At 48.5% G+C, this 25,155-nt stretch overlaps 1 protein-coding gene across 1 annotated transcript in view; it reads left to right on the forward strand.

Annotated features, from left to right (window-relative positions):
* The first annotated feature begins 12,802 nt into the window (after positions 1 to 12,802).
* The window catches only part of JAM3 (junctional adhesion molecule 3), a 41,833-nt gene continuing 29,480 nt past the window's right edge, over positions 12,803 to 25,155 (forward strand). Inside the window, exon 1 of the mRNA XM_073320833.1 lies at positions 12,803 to 12,901. Within this exon, the coding sequence (XP_073176934.1) occupies positions 12,850 to 12,901 (52 nt within the window). The 5' untranslated portion in view covers positions 12,803 to 12,849. The remainder of the gene's footprint in view (positions 12,902 to 25,155) is intronic.

The following is a 25,155-nucleotide window of genomic DNA, read 5'->3' on the forward strand; positions in this document are numbered from 1 at the left end:
GCATGGCTCTGGGGCTGGGTCCCTGGCGTGTCAGGCTGGACATCTGGCAGTATCTTCATTTCATTTTTTTATAAAAGGTTTTTGTTTTCTTTTCAAGAGGAGATAAATATGGAAATGCGTAGGGCAACTAGCACTGCACCATGGCTATTATTTGAATAGCAACAGCACCAGGGCCCCATTGTGGAAGCACAGAACAAATGGATGATCCCAGGTCCCAAGAGCTCACAGTCTAAGCAAACGTGGCAGAAGTTTTGGGTTTCTCTATTGATTACACATAACTGCATCACAGACACAGTTGTGGGAGGAGGCGGCTGGTGGTTTGGGTATCTAAAGTCGTTGGCACCTGAAAAGGTCTGAAAGGCAGTTTGGGATTGTGGGATAAACACATCTGCTGGGTGTTTCTCCTAAACAATCAGTAGTGAAATAGTTAACAAATTCTTGTGGCACACTTCCACAGCAAAGTGCAGCTTGCCTGACTGCAGAATGAGGGACCCTGATGTGGCAGTCTTCCACTGCACCCCATGGCAGCGCACCATGGCACTGCTCACCCTGCCTCAACTTCCCTGCGGGTCGTCAATGGTTAGCAGTCACCTCCAACAGGGTCCTCAGCCCTCAAGGGTTCCAAAATATAACAAAATCAAACAGGAGGGACATCCATTGTGGTATCCCTGACTGAGCCCAGCCCTTCCTCTCCATCTGTCTTTTCTAGTTAACACTTCTCTGAACTCCCTGATTCAGCCCTATCTTCCCTCAGGGAGGTTCTGACAGGCAGCAAGCCAACACTGCTTCCTAGGTCGAGCCAGATTTCTTTCACCAAGTAAGCGCTAGAGAGACCTACTCCTTTTGCCAGCCAGCCCCACGACCAGACTGGGTTCTTCCCTTTTAGTTCCTCCCTCCAGGCCTAAGACCTACAGCATGTATAGAGGGCAGTGCTAATTGAGCCCACAGGCTCTCCCCTTTACCCCTGGCCAGACTGGAGTTTTGTACACCCCCCTTGCAGCTGCGTATGGGCCATGGCAGTGCCCACTTGCCCCATCTCCGTCTCTAATTAATCCCATAGCCCATTCACTCCCTGGCTTCTTTGAGGGGCTTCCAACGAGGGGCCATTTGGGCTGTTAACATTCGTGTCCATTCAGAACTGGCCTAGGACTCCAATTCATTACCCACTGCGTGGTCACACCTTCCAGGTGCTACCAACCTCGGACCACTTCCTGCAAGCTCTCTGCCTGTGGGACACTGATTTCAAAGGTTTCAGAGGAACAGCCGTGTTAGTCTGTATTCGCAAAAAGAAAAGGAGGACTTGTGGCACCTTAGAGACTAACCAATTTATTTGAGCATGAGCTTTCGTGAGCTACAGCTCACTTCATCAGATGTTTACCGTGGAAACTGCAGCAGACTTTATATACACACAGAAATCATGAAACAATACCTCCTCCCACCCCACTGTCCTGCTGGTAATAGCTTATCTAAAGTGATCAACAGGTGGGCTGTCGGGCTATTTCCTGCATAGATCAAGGTTTTCTCACATCCCCCCCACCCCCATACACACACAAACTCACTCTCCTGCTGGTAATAGCTCTCTGTGCAGGGTTGTAGAACTGATCCCCTGGGCTAGAACTGAACTGGGAAGCTAGGGGAGAAAAGCTAAGGAACTGTTCGATCCCCTGAGCCATTCACCGCCCTAAGAAGAGACAGCTCAAAGGGGCTGGGTCTTTTTTAAAACACAAGTTGAGAGGAAGATTGGTCTTGTGGCCACATTAGACTGGTGCTCAGTAAATCTAGGTTCAGTTCCCAGATCTGGCACAGGCTTCCTATGTCACTTTGGACAAGTCACTTCACCCGTCTGTGTCTTGGTTTCCCACCTGCAAAAGGGGGATCATAACACTTACTGTGCCTGTCTTGAAGCGCAAGCTCCGGCCTCAGGGCAGGGACTGTCTCCCACTGTGTGTCTGCACAATGGGGCTTTGATCTCCTTTTGGGCCACTTAGACCTTAGTCCATCCTGTGCATTGCTGCACATTGGGCTACCCACATTTGCCATCCTTGCCTGACAACTGCCTTTCTCTCCAAATCTTCCCATTTCATGTTGAGGTGCTTGATGTCATTCAGAACTGTTCATTTCCATGTTATTCATAGTCTTCCTCTCTTTCTTCTTGCGTTTTCTGGCTTCCATTCAAGGGCGGTATTTGATAAGCATTCTTTTTCCATTCTCAGCACATGTCCCAGCCACTGATGTCTTCTTTTGTAGATTATTTGTGAGAGGGTACCTTGTCCAGCAATTTTTATGACTTCTTCATTCATCTTCCTACCTCTATATGTTATTCCCAATATTCTTCTGAATATATTTGTGATGAAATGCATCCAACTTTTGCCTCTCTTTCTTGGTAAGTTGCCATGTCTCACTGCTATATGTTGTGATGGCGATAACAATTGCTTTGTGCACATTCAGTTTTGTCTTGCGGGAGATGTTTTTGAGTTGTCAGATGGTTTTAAGTCTTCCAAATGCAGTGTTTGCCTTCCTGATTCTTCTTATTTCCTCGGAACTAGTACCATCCTGACTGATGGTACTTCCCAGATATGTAAAATTGTCCACCTTCTCCAGTTTCTGTTCTTCAGTTTTGATTTCTGTTCCTATAGTCCCCATTAACATGAGTTTACATTTCTTTGCATTGTATCTCAAACCTATCTTCTCCATTACTTCTTTTACTTAGTTTGGGCATTTTTGTAGTCTGTTGGCATCTTCACTGATAAGAGCGATGTCATCAGCAAAGTCTAGATCAAATAGCCTTGAATTGTTCCATTTTAGGCCATATGTATCACCGTTGCATTGTTTTAATCCATAGTCAATGACTAGCATAAAGAAAAAAGGAGACAGGAGGCATCCCTGTCTTACACCTGTCTTGATGCTGAAGGGCTTACTCAATCCATTTTCCACTCTAATGCAGCATTTTGAGTTGGTGTAGAATGCCTTCATAATGTTAATTAATTTTATTGGCATTCCATATCGTTCCACAATTTTCCATGTTGTTTCTCTGTTTACTCTATCGAATGCCTTTTGAAAGTCCATGAAATTGATGGCAAGACTTCCTTGGAATTCAATGGTGTTCTCAATAATCCATTTCAGGGTGAAAATAGCGTTTGTGAACGATCTCCCTTGTCTAAATACAGATTGTTGTTCACATAGGGTGGTATCCACTAGGCCACTAGGCACCGCAAATAACAATATAATCCTAATTGTCTTCCTGTTTCCTTAGGCAGTATTCAAATCCCAACCCTGCCACACGCCTTTCCCCACAAACCTCCATAAATCCCCACAGGTTTCTCCTCTCCTTCATTCTCTTGTCATCTTTACTCAGTTCTGACCCAGGCAACAGGCACTCGAGTCAGGATTTAGGCCATACTGTCTTATTCTGCGTTTCTTTTCCCAGCACCCCTGACAACAAGGCTGTTTGTATTAGAGCAAATTGTTCATTCACTTGCTTCACCTCCATCACTCCTCATTGCAGATGTTAGCTGCAGACTCAGCCTAGCTCCTCCCCATCACATACCCTTTCTCTTCTGACACCTCCTGCAGATACCTCTCTTTTCATTCCAATCATGGTCGGCGAGCTCTTCAGAGAGCAATGAAATCACAGAGACAGGTTTATGCTGCCCCCCATCACAGTGGAATGCAGCTCTATCCTGCAAAGACCAATTCTTAGCCCATATTTTATTCTCCTCACTTGTTTCAGCATTAAATAATAAAATGTGAGCTCCATTTGTGTGTGAAAAATCAATGTTTTACACCGCAGCGCTTTGCCATCCCGGCTTGATGGGAACTGTGGCCCTTGTATAATATTTATGGTGACTAAGTTTGCTTGTCTGGTTTCACATTTCAAATGACTCCGTAGTGGCAATGGCAGATTAAAAGGCAGAACATTGCTCAAATGGAAACACAGTGGAGGCAAGGTAAAACAGGAGGCCAGGATTAGTGAGAATTCTAGAGATCTGCAGTTATCTCATGTGCCTCATTTCTAGTGCAAGGATGCAACATTAAAGGGCATGTTTAAGGTGTCAGGCATTGATGTTCTCCTCTAACAGGCACCAGGCTGTTCATAGGCATAAGTGATGATCCCTTTGCCCTCTTATTCTTCTTTCGTCCTGTCTCTCCTACTCTCTTCTTTCCTTCCTTCTCTTCTCCTCTCTTCTCTCACTGCTACTAGAAACAGGAGTAGGGTCCTTTGGAGAGCACCTGAGCCAGCGCACAATGAAACACTATTAGCTCTTTTATCAAAGTTGCAGTGATACATGAAAAGTGACGATGTCCAAATGGCTCCTTACTCAACTTGGGCCTGATCCAAAGTCCATTGAAGTCAATGGGAATTTTTCCATCCATTCATGTCCCTAACCCTTTGGGCAGAACTACTCACTTTACCAATTAAAACAAGTTGTTACTACTTTTCACTCCTGGTAGCTCTGCAGAACCAATCGAATGAAAGGAGAGGGAGCTGGAGTTTAGTTCAGCCGGTGCATTGCCAACGGATCATTAACTAAGTTCCAATCACAGAAGATTGAAAGGGTGGTGATGCAAGAGCTAAAATCAACCCAGCTTGACTCTCAGAACCCACAGTGAGTTTGCAGGGCTGGCAGTCAGGAAAAATAAAGATCTTTCGACTTGTGAACTGAGGAGATTGGTTCTGGGGTCACTGAAAGAGGATCGACATGGAAGCTTGTGATGCTCTTGCACAGAATCACTTTTCAAGGAACTTTTTTTTTTAAATTAATAAACTGAGCTTTGTGTCCTCGCAGAAACAAGCTGATGCAGCATGTCTGTTGAACAGACCCTCTAACCCGAAGACATTCCAACAGTGCTCTGGGATCTTTAGTGGCTGCCTGTTGCTTTACGGATAGAATTTAAGGAGTTAGTTTTGACTAGGTTGAAAATTTTACGTCAAAACATTTCTTCAAGAGAAAACAGCTCTTAAATCAAATGGGAATTTCCACAACAAAGAATTTTCATTGAAAAGTTTGGGTTTTTGTCAAAAGACTGAAAACAGAAAAAAATTGTTGCAACTGAAAACTGAAAAATTCAGCTACAGATGAAAATTGTCAGTTTTGTTTGCTGAAAAATATTTTGTTTTGTTTCTCAAGATTTTGATTTGATCAAATCCTGAACATGTTAAAAGAAGAATTTTCAGGAAAATGAAAAATAAATGTTTTCATTGACATTTTTCATGCAGAAAAAACCCAACCAACTCTCATGTGGATCTTTAAAAGCCTATTTATCTTTATATACAGGTACTCAAAATGATAGTATCTGAACACCTCACAGTCTTTCATGTATTGATCCTGACAACAAGCCCTCTGAGGTAAGCAGCGGCTACAATCACCATTTTAATCATTGGCACACGGGGCCCAGAGAGGTGAAGTGATTTGCCCATGGTCACACAGAAAGCATGTTTCAGAGCAGGGAATTGAAACAAAGACTCCAGCTAAGACCCTAACCCCTTACACCTTTCTTGAAACCTGTCTATTGGACAGTGTCGCAAGTACAACCTGTTCTCCTCTGGGGCGGGGAAGGGGCGTTATAGCCCCATGGCTGGGTTTACCTGACAACCCTTAACCTTAGGGAGGAGTAGCCCGGGAGACAGAGTCAAGTCACTGCAGCCACCCTCCATTGCAGAGTAGCGCAGTCCAGGGGACACATTTAAGTCACTGCAGCTGCCCTCACTCCCGGGGCGGAGCAGCCCAGGGAAAACAGTCAACTCACGGAGGCAACCCTCCCTCTCAGGGCAGCGTGGCACGGGGGACACAGTCAACTCACTGCAGCCACCCACCCTCTCAGGGCAGCATGGCCCAGGGAACTGGGTCCAGACACTGTGGCCAGCCTCTCTCACAGAGCCGCAAGCCAGGGGTACACAGTCAAGTCACTGCGGCTGCACTCCCTTGCAGTGTGGCGTGCTCCGGGGTACACAGTCAAGTCATTGAGGCCATCCACTCTCGCAGTGCAGCGTAGTCCAGGGGACACAGACAAGTCACTGTGACCACCCTCCCTTGCAGGGTGGTGCAGCCCAGGGGACATAGTCAAGTCACTACAGTCGCCCTCCCTCACAGGGCAGTCTGGCCCGGGTGACAGAGTCAAATCACTGAGGCCATCCTACTTCGCATGGTGGTGTGGTCCAGCGTACACAGTCAACTCACTGCAGCCACACTCCCTCGCAGAGTGGCGTGCTCTGGTGTCACATTGTCAAGTCACTGCGACCGCCCTCCCTCTCAGGGTGGCACGGTCAAGTCACTGCGGCCGCCCTCCCTACCAGGGTGGCATGTCCTGGGTCACAAAGTCCAGTCACTGCGGCCGAAATCCGTTGCAGGGTGGCATGGTCCGGGGTAAACAGTCAAGTCACTGTGGCCACCCTCCCTCACAGGGTGGTGTGGTCTGGGGTACATACTCAAGTCACTGCGGCTGCCCTCCTTCGAAGGCTGGCATGGCCCACGTCACAGAGTCCAGTCACTGTGGCCAGCCTCTCTCGTAGGGTGGCGCGTCCCAGGTCACAGAGTCCAGTCACAGCAGCAGCCCTCCCTCGCAGAGTGGCACTGATTGGGGGAAACAGTCAAGTCACTACAGCCGCCATCCCTCGCAGAGTGGTGCGGTCTGGGGGACAGAGCCGAGTCACAAGCAGCCCTTTCTTTGGGGTTCAATTTACAGGCATTTAACTCTTCTGAGATGTGTGTTGTCACTGATGCAGCCGATGTGTCTTCTATAACCTGACCATCTAGAAATGACCATCTAGAAATGAATCTATTGGCCTACCCCTGACACCAAGATAACTTTCACAATGACTTAATACTGCATGCCCATCTGCATCGGTGTATTCCTCAGCCACGTGTGCTCATTTTTTGAATGTGGGGTGAGATAGTTATTTGTTTTTTCAACTCCTGAGTCTTTCACTGTTGTATCACATGCTTCTAACCAGTCAGTTGAGTTTCTTGCATAAAGATAGGGAGCATTTGCCTGTCTCGTTCGGAACCAGTGTCCAACTTTAGGACTTACAAGTGACAATGCACTTAACACTGGCCTCCAGTTTGTAGGTGCGGTATCTCTTGCTTAAATAGAATGTATGATGCGACAGCCATGTTTATTTGCATATTCTGTGTGTCTCCAGTATTCTTAACAGCCTCATTAAGTACTTCTAAAATTGGCTTTGACCGTCACTGGCTTATAAGGCTTTCTGCATGTCCATGCAATCCAGAGGGACGGTGTTTTGCAATTCTTTCATGTAGGTTGTCGGTATAGGTTTTGCTGAATGGTCTGGTAAACCAAGCTCCTCCAGTGTAGAGTCAGAAACTGCTCCCGGCTGGCAGGGGAGCGCTGTGTGTGCGGGGTGTGTGTGCCCAGATTTATCCCTGTACCTGCCCTCCCCTAAGGGTCTGTGGAGGAGCAGCATTTGAGGGATGGAGTGAGCATTAATGCCAGCTGCTCCATGCATCCAGGTGAGTTTCCATATGTGGGTGCAGGAGGGGGGTTCAAGGGTTCGGGGTGAAGGGGGTACAGTGCAGGGACTTGGGGTGCAAGAGGGGAACAGGACTTTGGGGTTCAGGAGGGAGATGCAGGGGTTAGGAGCACAGGAGGAGAGTGCAGGGGTCGGGATAAAGGGGAACAGTGTAGGGGTTAGGGGCAGTGGGAGAGTGGGGAGCCCACAGGGGCCAGGGAGAATGGGGGGCACCCACAGGAGCAAGAGCACTGTGCCCACGGGTCCAGGGGTGCCAAAATACAAGTTTGCCCAGGGTGCCATTTTCCCGAAGGCTGGCCCTTCTTGAGGTTCCACCCAGCTCTCAGTGATTTCAGCTCTCCGTGGGGAAGCCTCACTACTCGTGCAAGGCTGGGCAGTATCTTCCACAGAAACACTGTCCCACAGCAGGTCTCAGCACTGCGAAAGTTGAGGATCTCTCGAGTCATCTAGACAGACGTATGTGTAGTGAGGGGGAGGAGCCAGTGGCCGTAGTACATGTAAGTACCAATGACCTAGGGAAGGGTAGGAGAGAGGTCCTGGAGGCCAAATTTAGGCTACTAGGTAAGAGACTGAAGTCCACGACCTCCATGGTAGCATTCTCTGAAATGCTCCCAGTTCCACATGCAGGGCCAGTTAGACAGGCAGAACTGCAGGGTCTCAAAGCGTGGATGAGACAATGGTGTACAGAGGAGGGGTTTAGATTTATTAAGACTTGGGGAACCTTTTGGAAGCCTATCTTTCCTTGCCAGAGGATGCTTTGAAGGCCAAGACTCTAACAGGTTTAAAAAAAGAAGTAAATTTAAGGAAGGTAGGTCCATCAATGGCTATTAGCCAGGATGGGCAGGGATGGTGTCCCTAGCCTCTGTTTGCCAGAAGCTGGGAGTGGCCAACAGAGGACTCATAACTTGATGATTACCTGGTGTGGTCAATCCCTCTGAAGCACCTGGAACTACCTGTTCTGTTCATTCCCTCTGAATCACCTGGCATTGGCCATTGTCAGAGGACAGGACACTGGACTAGACAGACCTTCGGTCTGACCAGTATGGCTGTTATGGTCTTATGTTCTATTATTTTGTTACCATGGTAAGCAAGTTACAGTATCTCTTATAACCTAGATGGAGTTCCCCAGACACCTAGGCTCCAACCCACTTGTGTCATGGATACTGTTGCCCTGACAACAAAGCTCCGGCATCCCGTGTCTCCTAGATACTGTTGCCCTGGTAGTCAAGGCCTGAGCAGCATCCTTCCCTCCTTTCTCCTGAAGCCTCTTCCCGCCCCCCGTGCTGGGACCCGTCCAGACCGGGAATGTGAAATCTCCGGCCCTGGGAGCCAGGGTCTCTGCACATCCCATCATGGCACTCAGGCGGTGGGCACTGCTGCTGCCGATGCTTGGTGAGTTCCAGCCAGGGAGAGGCAGAGAGATGCTGAGTCTGGGAGACTATAATGCCCTGGTGCGGGGGAGCGGCCATGCCCTGCTGCACAGGGGAGCATGGGAGGGGGAACCCACCGTTCAAATCACCTGAAGGCTATGACACACAACCTCACCAGTCCTCACCCTACTGTGCAATCCCGTCCGAGAGATGACTATTGTACTTCAAGGGAGTGTTTGACCATGTAGCTCAGAACGACACACAGCATCCAGAGTGCCTTCATCCTCTACTCAGGGTTGACTATGCAGGGGACCTGGAACAAGACTTTACATCACGGGAAGTAGAGACCAGACTTTCAAAGACATTGATGAGATCTTCATCATATGGACACACAGGAAGGAGGCCCTTGAAGAATTCCACCTGGATTTCAACAATTTCCATCCCACCATCAACCTCAGCCTGGACCAGTCCACACAAGAGATCCACTTCCTGGACACTACAGCGCAAATAAGTGATGGTCAGATAAACACCACCCTATAGTGGAAACCTACTGACCACTATACATACCTACATGCCTCCAGTTTCCATCCAAGACAAATCACACGATCCATTGTCTACAGCCAAGCCCTAAGATACAACCGCATTTGCTCCAACTCCTCAAACAGAGACAAACACCTACAAGATCTTTATCAAGCATTCTTAAAACTACAATATCCACCTGCGGAAGTGAGGAAACAGATTGACAGAGCGAGACGGGTACCCAGAAGTCACCTACTACAGGACAGGCCCAACAAGGAAAATAACAGGACACCACTAGCCATCACGTACAGCCTCGGCTGAAACCTCTCCAGCACATCATCAACGATCTACAACCTATCCTGAAAAACGATCCCTCACTCTCACAGACCTTGGGAGACAGGCCAGTCCTCGCTTACAGACAGCCCCCCAACCTGAAGAAAATACTCACCAGCAACTACACACCACACCACAGAAACACGAACCCAGAAACCAATCCCTGTAACAAACCCTGTTGCCTACTCTGTCCCCATATCTACTCTAGTGACAACATCAGAGGACCCAGCCACATCCGCCACAGGGACTCATTCACCTGCACATCTACTAATGCACATCATCTAATATGCCGTCATGTGCCAGCAATGCCTTTTGCCAGGTACATTGGCCAAATCGGACAGTCTCTACGTAAAAGGATAAATGGACACAAATCAGGCATCAGGAACGGTAACATACAAAAACCAGTAGGAGAACACTTCAATCTCCCTGGACACTCTATAACAGATTTAAAAGTGGCCAGCCTTCAACGAAAAAACTTCAAAAACAGACTTCAAAGAGAAACTGCAGAGCTACAATTCATTTGCAAACTTCACACCATTAATTTGGGCTTGAATAGGGACTGGGAGTGGCTGGCTCACTACAAAAGCAATTTTCCCTCACTTGGTATTGACAGCTCCTCATCAATTATTGGGAGTGGCCCACATCCACCCTGACTAAATTGGCCATCAACACTGGTTCTCCACTTGTAAGGTAACTCCCTTCTCTTCATGTGACAGTATATTTATGCCTGTATCTGTAATTTTCACTCCATGCACCTGAAGAAGTGGGCTTTTTTACCCATGAAAGCTTATGCCCAAATGCATCTGTTAGTCTTTAAGGTGCCACCAGACTTCTCGTTGTTTTTGTGGATACACACTAACATGGCTACCCCTCTGATACTTTGCAGAAAGATAGGGAGCATTTCTTTGCCTGTTTTGTTTGGAACCAGTGTCCAACTTCAGGATTTACAAGAGAAAATGCCCTTAACATTGGCCTCCAGTTTGTAGAGTATGGTATCTCTTGCTTAAATAGAAAGTATGATGAGACAGACATGTTTGTTTGCATATACTGTGTTGTGTTTCCAGCATTCTTAACAGCCTCATTATGTACTTCTAAAATTGGCTTTGACAGTCACTGGCTTGTAAGACTTTCTGCATGTCCATGCAATCTAGAGGCAAGGTGCTTTGCAGCCTTTTCATGTAGGTTGTTGGTATAGGTTTTGCTGTTTGGTATGGCAAACCAAGCTCCTCCTCTTTTACTATACAAATCCATGATATGGCCACATCTTGAATACTGCATGCAGTTCTGGTGGCACAATCTCAAAAAAGATATAGTAAAATTGGAAAAGGTACAGAGAAGGGAAACTAAAATGATTAAGGGTACGGAACAGATTCCATCTGAGGAGAGATGAAGAAGACTGGGACTTTTCAGCTTGGAAAAGAGATGACTAAGAGGGGATATGACAGCAGTCGATTAAGTCTTGACTGATGTGGCGAAAATTAATAAGGAAATGTTATTTACCCCTTCCCTTAACACAAGAACCAGGGATCACCCTATGAAATTAATAGGAAGCAAGTTTAAAACAAACAAAAGGAAGTACTTCACATAGTGCACAGTCAACCTGCGGAACTTTTTCCCAGGGGATGCTGTGAGGCCAAGACTATAGCAGGGTTCAAAAAAGAACTAGATAAGTTCATGGAGGAGAGCTCCATCAATGGCTATTAGCCAGGATGGGCAGGGATGCAACACCATGCTCTGAGTGTTCCTAGCCTCTGTTTACCAGAAGCTGGGAGTGGACCACAGGGGATGGATCACTTGATTATTACTTGTTCTGTTCATTCCCTCTGGGGCACCTGGCAGTGGCCACTGTCAGAAGACAGGACACTGGACTAGATGGACCACTTGTCTGAGTGTATGGTCGTTCTTATGTAAAAATTAATTATAATAATAAAAATGTTTAGTACAGGAACTCCCCAAGGTAACGACCTCTCGAGATAGGATGTGAGATAATATCCTTGGCAAAAGATGCATTTTAAACCTCTTGGCCTACTAGGAAACATATTTATATGCCTTTCCCAGTCACAAATCTAACATTCTGGAGCAAAGTCACTAAAATAATCCAACAAACAAATGTTCCTTTAACATGCCCCTCCCTTCTCCCTCCACCACACCCAACTCACAGTTCTTGTCCTTGGTCACCAGTTCAGAGGTGCTTTGGTGTGATTTAACTGGCCATGCTGGGAGATTGAGGGGCAGGGGAAAAGGCACTTTACTGGTTCCTCCAGCTGTTTGCCTCTTACTCCGGCCACTCGCTCTGGCCGCTGTTGTTCATTGTGCCACTGTTCACTCCACCACTCCATCACCGATGGCCCTGCGCCCCAGTGGAGCCCCAGGCCCTTTAAATTTCTGCCCGAGCCCCGGGATAGCCACGGCAGCTGGGAGCCCCTGGGGCTCCATCAGCGTGGTAGCGGCGGCCGGAGCCCTGGGCCCTTTAAATCGCCCCTGAGCCCCGGGGCTCCCAGCCGCCTCTGCAACTGGTAGCTCCGGGGGTGATTTAAAGGGCCCGGGGCTCCCAGCCACTGGTACCGCCGCCAGAGCCCCCGGGGCCTTTAAATCTTGATTTTAAGGGCCTGGGTATTTAAAGGCCCCGCCTCTCCCCGTTGAGGCCACGTCCCCTGCTCAGGACTCCCCTGTACCAGTAAGTCCGGTAAGTTACTTTCACCCCTGGCTACAGGGGAGGGCTCACTTGCTGATGACCTGGTCCGTTCATTCCCTCTAGGGCACCTTGCCGTGGCCACTGTCGGAGGACAGGGCACTGGACTAGACGGACACGGGACTAGACAGACCTTTGGTCTGACCAGTATGGCTGTTACGGTCTCATGTTCTATTATTTTCTTACCATGGTAAGCAAGTTACAGCCTCTCTTGTAAGCTAGATGGAGTTCCCCGGCTACCCAGGCTCCAACCCACTCGTGTCATGGATACTGTTGCCCTGACAACGAAGCTCCGGCATCCCGTGTCTCCTAGATACTGTTGCCCTGGCAGCCGAGGCCTGAGCAGCATCCTCCCCCCCTCCCCGCCTCCTGCGCTGGGACCCGTCCAGACCGGGAGTGCGCAGCCTCCGGCCCCGGCAGCCAGCAGGGGCTCGGCACATCCCATCATGGCGCTCGGGCGGCGGGCGCGGCTGCTGCTGCTGCTGCTGCCGGTGCTCGGTGAGTCCCGGCCGGGGCGAGGCAGAGAGGCGCCGAGTCTGGGAGATGCTCATGCCCCGGGCTGGGGGAGCGGCCGCGCGCCGCTGGAGGGGGGAGCAGAGGAGGGGGGACCCGCCGTGCCCCGGTGCATGCGGAGGGCAGGGAAGGGGGGATTGGCTGCCCCCCGCTGCATGGGGGAGCAGAGGAGGGGGGACCCCCCGTGCCCCAGTGCATGCGGAGGGCAGGGAAGGGGGGATTGGCTGCCCCCCGCTGCACGGGGGAGCAGAGGAGGGGGGACCCCCCGTGCCCCGGTGCATGCGGAGGGCAGGGAAGGGGGGATTGGCTGCCCCCCGCTGCACGGGGGAGCAGAGGAGGGGGGACCCCCCGTGCCCCGGTGCATGCGGAGGGCAGGGAAGGGGGGATTGGCTGCCCCCCGCTGCATGGGGGAGCAGAGAAGGGGGGACCCCCTGCGCCCCGGTGCGTGCGGAGGGCAGGGAAGGGGGGATTGGCTGCCCCCCGCTGCATGGGGTAGCAGAGAAGGGGGGACCCCCTGCACCCCGGTGCGTGCGGAGGGCAGGGAAGGGGGGATTGGCTGCCCCCCGCTGCACGGGGTAGCAGAGGAGGGGGGACCCGCTGCGCCCCGGTGCATGCGGAGGGCAGGGAAGGGGGAGACTTACCATGCCCAGGTGCACAGGCTAACAGGGAAGGGGGACCTGCCGCACAGGCTGCAGAGAAGGGGGGACCTGCTGCGCCCCGGTGCACAAGGAGGGCAGGGAAGCGGGGTGGGGTTTGCTGTGCCCATGTGCACTGGGTAGCAGAGGAGGGGGGGGACCAGCTGCCCCCCAGAGCATGGGGTAGCAGGGGAGGGGTCCTCGGGCTGCGGGTCCAGCCTGGAGAGCGGGAGGAACATCCCGGCTACTCTGGGCTCAGATTCCTGGCTGGGCTGGGAACCAATTGAGCAGCCCCCTGGGGCAGAGTGCTCTCTCCAGGGGCTGCCTGTGTGTAGCGCTCCCTGTGCACCCCCTTTCTAGGCTCAGAGGGGCCAGGGACTCCCCACCACAGTATATGCCACTCCGGCTTGGGGGCCAGGGCGTGGCTTGCAGGCACCCTCAGGGTTTGCTGTTCAGGAGGGCTGGGTTGAGAGATGCCCCGGCCTGCCGGGACTGGGGCAGGGCAATGGGGAGTGTCGGTGTCTGTGGCCTTGGAATCAAGATGGTTTTAAGAATATTGATATCTCAGTTGGCCCTCACCCCAGAGGGTGTCAGGAATGCACAGCCTCGGCAGGCAGGCAGGCAGGCAGGACAGTAGAGCCTATTCAATCCAGGGCACAGGCCCCTATTGTTTAAGGGGCCCCACATGAATGTTGGCAGCTTTGATTTCAGAAACATTTGCTAATGCAGTTCAGGAATGAGTTTGGGCTCACTTGTCTGGCTATGAATAAAGGCAGGACAGGGTGGGGTGGCAGCCAGTGTGCCTTGCCCTTCCCCACACCCCACCCCACTGCCCCGCTGCTCTCTGCAGACAGCACACTGAAGGAGAAATCAGTATTTGTGGACGTGGGTGGGTGCGGAATGCTTACTATGGTACTATCACATCGGCCCTGAGCCCGAACAGACGTACGCATACACACGCTTAACTTTATGTGCTGCCTGCAGCCCTGTCAAAGTCAACGGACTTCCTCACGAGGCATAAAGTTAAGGAAGCACGTAAGTCGTGGCATGGCTGTGGCCTTGATGCCCCCAGAGAAAGGGGGGCAGCTGATTCTGAGACTTTCAGGACATGTTTGATGCCAGTTGAGTATTTGAAAACATAACAGAAGAGGAGATTTAGATGGAAAATTCATAGATTCATAGATATTTAGGTCAGAAGGGACCATCTAGTCTGATCTCCTGCACAATGCAGGCCACAGAATGTCACCCACCACTCCTACAAAAAAAACCTCACACCTATATCTGTGCTATTGAAGTCCTCAAATCGTAGTTTAAAGACTTCAAGGAGCAGAGAATCCTCCAGCAAGTGACCCGTGCCCCATGCTACAGAGGAAGGCGAAAAACCTCCAGGGCCTCTTCTAATCTGCACTGGAGGAAAATTCCTTCCCGACCCCAAATATGGTGATCAGCTAAACCCTGAGCATATGGGCAAGATTCATCATCCAGATACTACAGAAAATTCTTTCCTGGGTAACTCTGATCTCACCCCATCTAATTCTACTCTTAAAACTTGTCAATATGTTACCCAAGGTTCCCCTGAGCCCAAAGCTCTTGGTAACTTTAATCTGTGCGAGGTGGTATCAGGACAAACCAAGGGAGATGCAGCGCTTCCGTCGGCTGTATGGCTGACACAGACAAACCTAAACCATGTGTTTTCACTTTAAAGCCAGACGCTTTTTGGTCTCCAGTATTCCCATTGGAATACCTTAACTCAAAGTCACTGCTTCGTTTAGTCTCAAGCGCATACAAACACATAGGTTATAGAGCACCCTAAGCAGATACTTACCCCTCAGGAGTTTGGGAGCAGTATTCAGGGGACTCAACCTGCGGTTTCTGGTCGCAAACCTTTTGTCTGTGGCTGGAGGTCTTGATGAGTCCACGAGGCGATCTGCTTGACCCAACCCACAGTTCCCCTCTGATACCTGAACAGTTATGAGACATGTCAATCAAGAAAATGTTACATGGCTGACCAAACAGAATCAGTCAGTCAGCAAAAAGCAGGTGTTACAAAAATATATTATTAAAAAAAATAATTGTTAAGCAAGCAAGCAGTCAGTCTGGGAGTTATATTTCCCTAGAACAGCAGTTCAGAAATATATCCAGACTTCCTGTTTTTCACAGATGCTTACCCCAGCATATCAGGGCAGCTGTCATGTCAAGCCCATTTCTGGTGGTACTAAAGCGCCGCCCCTGCTTGCTAAGCTTCTGCAAAGGCCTGGTAAATGCAACAACCAGAATAATTGATAGTCCACCCCAGTAATTGGCAGTGGCTTGGACACCTAGCTGGTTGCTAAAATGCCCTTCTACAAACATGCCGAGGCCTCAGGCTGCAAAACTCAGGTTTGGAGCATTTGGGTACTCGCAGCCAGGTTTAGATGATGGCCACACCACAGTGGCACAGCTACGCAATGGCAGCTGTGCCCTGGAGTGCCGTAGTGTAGCCGTTTCGTACGTCAATGGAAAGGGTTTTTCCTTGGATGTAGTTAATCCACCTTTCCGAGAGGCAGTAGCTAGGTTGCCAGAAGAATTCCTTTGTAGACCTAGCCGCATCTACACTGGAGGCTAGGTCGACTTAACTTTGGTGCTCAGGGCATGAAATTTGTCACAGCTCTGAGCAACATAGGTCGGTCGATCTAATTTTTAAGTGTAGACTCGGCCTTACTCTGTAAGCTTTTTGGGGCAGTGACTGCCTCTTACTCTGTATACATGTAGCACTTAGCACAGAGGGGCCTTGATTTCAATTGTGGCCTTGAAGTGCTACCATAATCTGATTAAACAGTAACAATACAGTTATGGGCACTGTAGAAAATCTGAAGAGCCTGTCTACATTAGCGAAATGTGCACTAATGCAGCTACACCAGTGGAATAAGTTGTGTTGATGCAAGCCCCATTTTACATCAGTGCAATACAGCTACATCAGATTTGCTACACTGGTATAAACTTCTCTAATATAGAGACAAGGTGGGTAAGGTCATAACTTAATGGACCAACTGCTGTTAGTGGAAGAGACAAGCTTTCGAGCTGCACAGTGTTCTTCGTCAGATCTGCTCGCTCATATCCTGGGACTACAACGCTGCAAACAGCTAATATAGACAGGCCTCTCGCTGGAGTTTGAACATTCCATGGTTTATAGCAACGCTTTCTGGAATTCAGATCCAAGTTTGGATTTTGAATGACCCCCCTCAACTCTCTGAAAATTCTGAGGCATTTGGACCCAGAGGTTGGATTTGGACCCATCTTGCATGAAAATATCTGTCTGGATGCTTTATTGTAATCCATTGGTATTTGACTCGACTTATTTTGACTTGGGTTAAGTTTGTTGGTTCACTGATATGTTTGATTCTACAATCATTTATATTTTTAAACTGTGTGGTAAAAGTCTCCTGATGTTTGTTTAATATACAGTCCACCTGTCCCAGAAGCAAACAAGTGCTCAGAGTCAACTGTTGGTGCCAAAAATGGCTTCTTCAAGGCAGTGTTTTTAGCTCTAGTGCTAAACTGGGGTGTGAGTTGCATGTACGGATTTTCTGACTGCAAGTAGTCGCAGTGTTGCTCTATTTTCAACAGGCAATTAAAAAACAGGAGAAACAGCTCATTGAGCTGGACCAAAAGTGGATGCTTGATGACAGGTTAGAAAAAAAAATCTTAGGAAGGGTTTGGTGCTTCCAGTTGAGCAAGGAATATGTTGGCATCGCCACCAAAGTGTAACAGAAGGGGCTGCAAGTTTCATGCACATCCACTTTACAGCTGTTGACAGAGAATGTGATACCAGCAAATTCCCTCTTGCGCTAAATGCTTCTGATGATTATTTTGTTCCTTAAGCACAAGTGGGCTGAAGGAGGAAAATGTGTTTTGTGCAAAGAGAGAAAGCTGCTAAGCGATAATGACCTAGCTGTGAACTTGGGCTGTCTTTACAGACCAGTTTACTTCCCTTGTGGAGGTTGAATTTTGTGTCTCTTGGACCGAACATCACTTTTTTTTTTTAGTTATCCCTTGGTGTGCTTGGGATTTGAACCATGTATATGGCTTGAATGGGCAGCAATCGCTTAAGCAAGTTTACAGAGCAGAATGTTCTTTTGCAGCCCCAGTTTAGCAAACAAGAACAGTAGCTGCTTTACAAGATGTCGGTGGGTAGCTAGGATTCCTTAATTTCCTGCCAATGTGCCCTTTCTCTTTGCTTGCGCCAAAAGGTAGAATGGTCAGCCCTGATAGCTAGCTCTTTTTTCCCCCTGAAACTCATTTGGATTGGTAGAGAGGTGGTTTATTTTGGGGGGGATGGTGGTGGTTGGCGGGGGAGAGTTTTACTCTTGCACGTTGTGTTCTCTGCTTCAGCATTCTTGACAGTTAGAATGGGGGTGGCGGGATTGGTGTGTGCACTGAGACAGAACTGGCCTCCCCGTTGTATATTTAGAGCTAATGCTTCACAGCTGATTGCATCAAACCCTGATGATTCCAGGAAAGTGTGCGAACTTTTTATAAAGCAGAGTCGAGGCAGGGGGAGAATTTCCAGAGAGCACTATGTGCTGTGTTCAGGATCCCAGGAGGCCTAATTCCCTGTGTGCAAAACATGAGCATTTAGTGCAAACCCTCCTCTCGACAGGATAAAATAACTGCTTTCTTTGCATCATCGTTTTACTAGTGCCTGGAGGCTTGTTTTGAAATTGCAGCATATAAAAACAGATGAATTAAAGATATAAAATTAATGAGTGTAATTACGTTTCCAGTCTGTTTCCTCTGTCAACAGGCAGATAAACGCTGCCATCTACTTCCCTGTTGATAAAGGCTGTTTGCTGCCCCATGTGCACTTTGTTGTGGGTATTGGGTTTTGCTCAAAGACAAAAGCAAACGCGTAAACATCAGTAACGTGTCAATATGGGCCCACTTCATCTGGTGAAGGGCACTCCTTTGCAGAGTCTGCCCAGGACCTACGCACCATTTGATGGTTTAAATTGTATTTAAGCAGTATGCATGGCTGAATTTCACCCGCAGTGTTTTGCCTGCCCTCTAGTTGTAGTTCTAACTATCGCTCTACAGGACAAGAAATGCCTGTTGGACTACACGATCCAGACTCTCTGACTGGATATTGGGCGTCTGGCTTTGCAAACCTCCAAGGTCTTTGTTTCCTTCACACCCTTTGACCTAGTTAAACCCCCATATGCACATGATGCTTCCCCCCTCCAGTTAGTTGGAGTGAGAAGGGCTGTCTTGGAGTTCAATTATTGAACAATGCATTCTTTTCCAGTGACTTAACAATGAAAGATTATTGTTTGTCTGTGTCCATTTGGCATGGGGCAGCTAGTAGCTCTCTGAGCTGTTGCTGTGTTGGCCTTTAGGATAGTCGGATCCTGACAAAGTTCTCTTTCTCATTTTAGATAAATGGAGGTCAAGCAGGCGTCCTCCAGAGATAAACTATGGGGGAGGTAGTATTAAAGATGTTTCCTGCAAGAGAATCGTCTGCTGAAGTTCTGTTATCCTCTTCTTTTGCAGTCTCTTCCTTTGATTTTCATGCTGTAAGGAAGCTTTGTATAGCTCTACTGATAAAGTACAGCTGTCTAGCACATAGCTTGGTAGTGCAAAAACATTAAGACAGCTGCATAATAGAGCCTGAAATCTTTAGAAACAGCCTGGCAGTGTGGTGAGTGCGAGCTCTGGAGAGGTTGCTCTTCCAGCTTCTAAAGCACCTGGTCTAAGTTGCTTTCCCACAGCTGTTGGGCCTTCAAGGTAAATTTCATTAGGATTGAAACAGGAGGAGTCCAGATCCAAACTTGACAACTGACTGGAACAAAATCTCCTGAATTTTGCCAGCAACAGATATAGGTGCAGGTTTTATAAGAGCAAACCAGGGTCTACACAGTTCCCTACAGCTGAAATCTAACTGTCAGACTTGACTTACAGGTCCTCAGCGTAAATTTGAAATATTAATCTGAATTACCTTGTGACGCGTAAGTTGCTTCATAGGTGACGAAAATAGAATGATTGTGTTGTGTAGTTTCCTTCCTGCAGGATATTACAAAGTGCTTTAGACAGCAGGTTACAAGTTGAAGAGAAAATAAAGGTTTTGAAGCAATAATGGATGTGGTAGATAAAATTAAATTGCATTCAGATAATGTTCAGGGTCGCACCGTGGGTTGTTTTTTTTTTAAACTCATAAATCCCAGGGATTGCAGAGTGAAGGGAATTCTCTTTCTCTAGCCTTATCCTATCAGTATGCCTGATTATTAGAACACAAATGTAAGATCACCAGGCACAGAGAGACTTCATAAATTATTTAGGTACAGCTGGCCCATTTAAAGACACTTCCAGCTTTAAAGCTGAGTTCTGTGCTCCTTCAGGGATTTGTTGTCTCTCAGGTGTGTATATGTGAAAGGGTAACTGTTCAGAACAGTTGATTCAGCCTTATTTCAAGTAGATCTGCAATGACACATTTTAAAATGTCTATTATTCACCTAGGGTGAGATTTTCAAAGGAGCCTGAGAAAGTTGGGCACCTAACTCCCATTGAAATCTAATGGGACTTTTGTTCCTAATTCCCATAGCCTCCTTGGAAAATCCTAGCCCTAATAAATGTTTGGAACAATTCAAAGCCATTGCATAAACAGCCAGTGTTTAAAAGTGGCTAGTGATTTTGTGGGCTTCAGTTCTTAGATGCCCACTTTTATACACTGTGAAAGAGACCTGGTTTTCAGAGGGCCGAATTTCAGCACTCTGTGAAAATCAGCTCCCTTAAAAGTGTCTTAGTTTGGGCCTTCAAAAATGGAGGCACTCAAAACCACCAGTCACTTTTGCCAGTCTTGGCCAGTGTGTCTACAGGGGTCTAATGAAGTAAACTAGAGGAGTTTGATCTGAAAATACTCAGAGTTTGCTAAATAGATAGCACATTGTATGCTAGATCTCCAAAATATGACACGATTGTTGTTTCATTAGTAATAAGTGATGGGGCAGAGAGGCAGGCAGAGTTGTAGGAAAGAGATTTGTAGAGAGGCCAGGGTTACATGCCAAGAGGCCTTTGCATGTCTGCTAGCAACGTGGGCACCAGCTTGCGTTGCTGAGCTCCAGGGGTCAGACTGAATTAGGTCCCTCCTGAAACCTAACCCTCTTTCCCCTGTTCCAGCCGTCCTGTTCCAATTGTGACATTACTACAGCCACGCATATTTAAAAATGTTTTACAAAAGTGGCTACACTTTTGTATTTCGGCCCCGATCCTGCTATCTGCTCCATGTGGGCAGATCCCCTCAGCCACGCGGATTTGACTTCAGTGAGACTCTGTGCCGTCTCTGGGGTGCTCTCAAGCATAGCCAGTTGCAGAATCGGGGCCATAATCATTTGTGTGTGTGTGCATTTAAAAATAAAGAAACAAACCCCTCCACTTTCCAGGGCAACGGTAGTCTAGTCTGTATTTTGGAATAACATAATGCTAACTTTTAAAAAGATATAATGTCCAAATATTCAGCCAATTCCAAGTGACGTTTGCACACATGTATACACACACCACGGACTGCTCTTCCAAACAACGTATAGTCATACATGCGTGTATATAATATAGTGCATTCTTTGCACTTTTTTTTCCTTTCTGCAAACCTGTAATTTAGAATTGGCTGAGCAGGTTTTAAAATACTAGACCAGTTTTTCAAAGGCATGGTTAAAACCGATGCACACAGTTTGCTCATCCATCTTTAGCACAATGATGATAAATTTTTACTTGTCTGCAACAGAAATGCAAACAGATCCCTTGGGCAAACAGACAGCTAAACTGTACAAGGCTCTGTTCTTTTAGACCAAGATTAGCATTGGTGGGAGGGTGGGGTGGAGTGGAGAATATCATAGCCAAGTTATCAATCCCTGGAAAATAAAGGCCCTAACCCTGTTGTTGTATTACAGTAGTATATAGAGGCCTTAGTCGTGGAGCAGGACCTCAGGACGCTTGAGGCTGTACAAACACAGAGCCAGTCCCTGTCCTGAGGATCTTACAGTCCAAACCCCATTGGAACACATCATGTAATGAAAGCTACACCTGCGTCTAAATTTTTGCAGGATTGGGCTGCAAAATGGGCTGCCACAGAGACTCAGAGGGATCCTTAAGGTAGGTCAATATGGTAGCCTTTGCAGCAGCCAAGTAACGGTAGTGGAAGGGGAGGTCTCCATGAGCCAACTGCCAAGTCTTTGCCCTCATGCCCCTGGCATCCGTTAACGACACTGCACCCTGCTTGTGTGGCATACAGCGAATGGCCTTTTCCAGAGGGGCTTTGGCTGCTTACGGCAGAGGAACCGTTTCAGAGTTTACACAGTTGACGCCTCGAGTGAGGCTGCGAAGCCCCATAGCACACGCCGCTCCTCTGAGATTTATTTTATCCCTTCGAAGGAGCTTGTCAGTTGCTCTTTTTTGTAAAGTTTCCAATCGTTGTGTTAACCTCCATTTCTTTTTTCACACTAAGCCCTGCAAAAGCTCTAAGATAAACATTTCTTCCTCCCAGTGGTATTCCTTTATTGTTGTTGTTTATTTTTTTTCAGCGGGTCTCTGTTTGCAGCAGCCCTGTGATATTGTTTATTTTGTGCCAAACACACAGTTCTTGGGTTTGCTCCCTTTTTGTTGTAACAATAGCCACACTTTGCCTTGATAGCATCCCTGTAGGTGAGGAAATCAAAACACTGCAAACGTAAATAAATGACTGAATCCCAGTGGGGTGGGTAGTATTCCCACTTGCACAAAGGGAGAGAGGTGAAGGTCAGAATATTCAAACTTGGCTGCCTAAAGTTGGGCCCCTACATCTGTGTTTGGGCATCTCAATGAGTGGGCTGATTTTTCAGAGGCGCTGAGTGACGGCGGAGCCACCCGGAATTGACCTCCAGAGCTAAAAGCGTAAGTTGCAAGTGCTTGAGCTAAGGAGCCAATGCTATGTAGCAGGGTGCTGTCAGTCTGCAGATTGGCACAGAGGGGGACCTGTGACACATACACACCAGTGCATTACACCGAGCACCTGCAGCTCTCATTGACTTCACTGGGTCTTCTGGGTACCCAGCACTTTTCAAAATCAGGTCATGTTTTTTGAGGTGCCTAACATTAAGCACTCACAACCACAGTGAAGGAAGGGTGTAATACACAGCTCTAGGAAAGTACAAGTGACTTAGCCAAAGCAAGAGGGGATGGGAGCTATGGATCCGGATTCTCCAATCTCCCTTTGCTAACCACTAAACAACCCCGCCTGACCCTAATGCACCATCAATATCAATCAGGAGTTCTCAATTTTTCCCATATCAGGACCCTTGCCTGCCCCCTACCCTATCTAACTTGGACATAGATGGGACATCCTTTCTGCTGAGAAGTAGAACAGGAGGGCTTCTGTGACCCTCTGACACCTGTTGGCGACCCTGGGCTTGAGACCTCTTGGTATGAATCACAGCCTGTGCCGAGGAATAGTAGGCTAGGCTCTATTCTCAGGTGACACTGGCCTAAATCTGGAGTAACTCCGTTGAAGGTAGTGGAGTCACTCCGGATTTAGAGTAGTGTAAACAGAGAGCAGGGTTCATCCTGTTGTTTGTGGTTGCTGCAGAGCAAACATTGCAACTTCACACTCTTCTATGGGCCAGCCAATAAAGGATGGCAGCTGGGATGGTGTCATGTCAAAGGAAATTGCACCCATATTGTTTAATGAAATCGGTCCAACTTTCTCCGAACCCAATTGACCAAATAAAAAAAAAAATCTGGACAGAGACCAGAGTTTGAAGCAAGACCCGAAGGCTGACAGTTCTTCACAAGCACAGCTCAAAAAGGTAGCCCACGCAGACCTGGAGAAGGCTGCTCCAACTCGACTTGTTGTCCTAGGGAAGCCAAAATGAACCCGCAGCTTTCTAAAAGCGAAGTAGCATGCCTGCCCAGGGTACCCACAGGTCAAACGGCCAGGGGCGAGCATGTCATCTGAACCAGCAATCAGATTATTTTAGAGGGGAGACTTCCCAAGCCCTAGATGGTAATGAGCCCCCAATCTGGATGGGGGCTGGGTGCGTAACTGTCCTCTGAGTTTTTGCAAGCCTGCCCCTTGTTGCTGGTGAAAGGTCTTTTCTTGACAGCCCTGAATGCTGGTTGCTCTGTTTAGCCACAGAACAAGGACAGCACAGGCCAAGTGTGCCAGAAAATACTTCTCCCACATGCTGCCACAATGTGCCCGGTTCAGCAGGGTGCGAGGGCATATGCCTCCTTCAAAGCACATGATGGTCCCACTGAAGTCAGTGGGGCTAAATGTGCTTAAAGTAAAGCATGTGCTTAAGTGTCTTTCTGAACTGGGACCTGCTAAAAGGGAGAAGGTTACGGTCTCTGCCTCCTTCGTTCCTTTGCTTGTCTGCTGCAAAGGAAGGCGCTAAAGGAAGGAACCAGGAAGGAACCCACGGCTTACATCACACAGGCCAGCAAAACGGCCACTAGATGGCTACAAATCAGTCACTGCTGGCCTGAGTTGCCTTTGAACTCCTGGTCTGGAGGTGAGGGCCAGTGTGTCTCCTTACCATGCCAGCCCCCTCCATGGCAATCAGAGCTCAGCACTGTCTGTTGCTTGTGTCCGGGAAGGAGCTTCCACTTCCCATTGACCGACTGCGAGGAGCCCAGGAATAAGGGGGTGTTGTAGCTCTGCCCACTGAGGTAGCAGTGTGTGGGCCTGCGTCGGAGTGAAATCAGCTACTGAGTTTCTCCATAGCGAATCTCTGCTCAGCCTGGCCAGGGGACAGCTGTCCTTGCCCCGCTGCACTGCATGATTTAATAAACTTCCCTCCCGCTCTGGGGAGGATACGTCCTTTGAAGTCTTGTTTCTTTTCACTGGGAATGGCTTCTAAACCACTCCACCGCCCCCCCGCCCCGGCCTCCAGTGCAGAACTGACTGTGCTCTGTGGCCCAGCCCTGACAGCTGTTCTGGGATTTGAGCTGGCATCTCCGGGGCGTGGGAGGACGTGGGCATTTTACTGGGCACAGGGAGCTCCCTTCACGTTCCAGTGTGCATTTATGGGGTTGCGTACATGGCATGGCCCTGTGGCCCGCTCCCGGAAATACCATGCGGCTATTACTGACTGTTAGCCAGCAGTGAACGGGAGGTCCTGCCCACTCATCAGCGGGAGTTATTGTTCATATGAATTACGGCGGTTCCCAGCAATCCAGCTGGTGGCCCAGGTTTCCTTTTCAACACTCCTTTTTTCTCTCAGGCCTTGTTTGTGCTCAGGAATAGCCTCATTTTTGCAGCTAGTGGCCAGGATAGCGAGCTGGGGCTGATGGCTAAGTTCAGACAAGGGCATTTGCACCAATTCAGTTAATTAGGGTTTACCTTGATGATAAATAACTCTACTAGGTACAGATGACATAGAGCCAACGCCAGAAGTGATGTGGATGATGGTGTTGTGAGTGGCACGATATTAACTGGACATAACATACATACCTGGAACAGGTATAGATTGGAGTGTGTGGGTTGAAGGTTGACTGGAATGAATGGGGGCAGTATTTGCACCAGGGGCAGAATGACCATTCCATTGCTGATTGCACCAGCTTGGCGAGTTACCAGTGGTTCAGACCTCTAGTGCAGATGCGGCC

The sequence above is a fragment of the Lepidochelys kempii genome, chromosome 22 (genome assembly GCF_965140265.1).
Source record: "Lepidochelys kempii isolate rLepKem1 chromosome 22, rLepKem1.hap2, whole genome shotgun sequence".
NCBI lineage: Eukaryota > Metazoa > Chordata > Testudines > Cheloniidae > Lepidochelys > Lepidochelys kempii.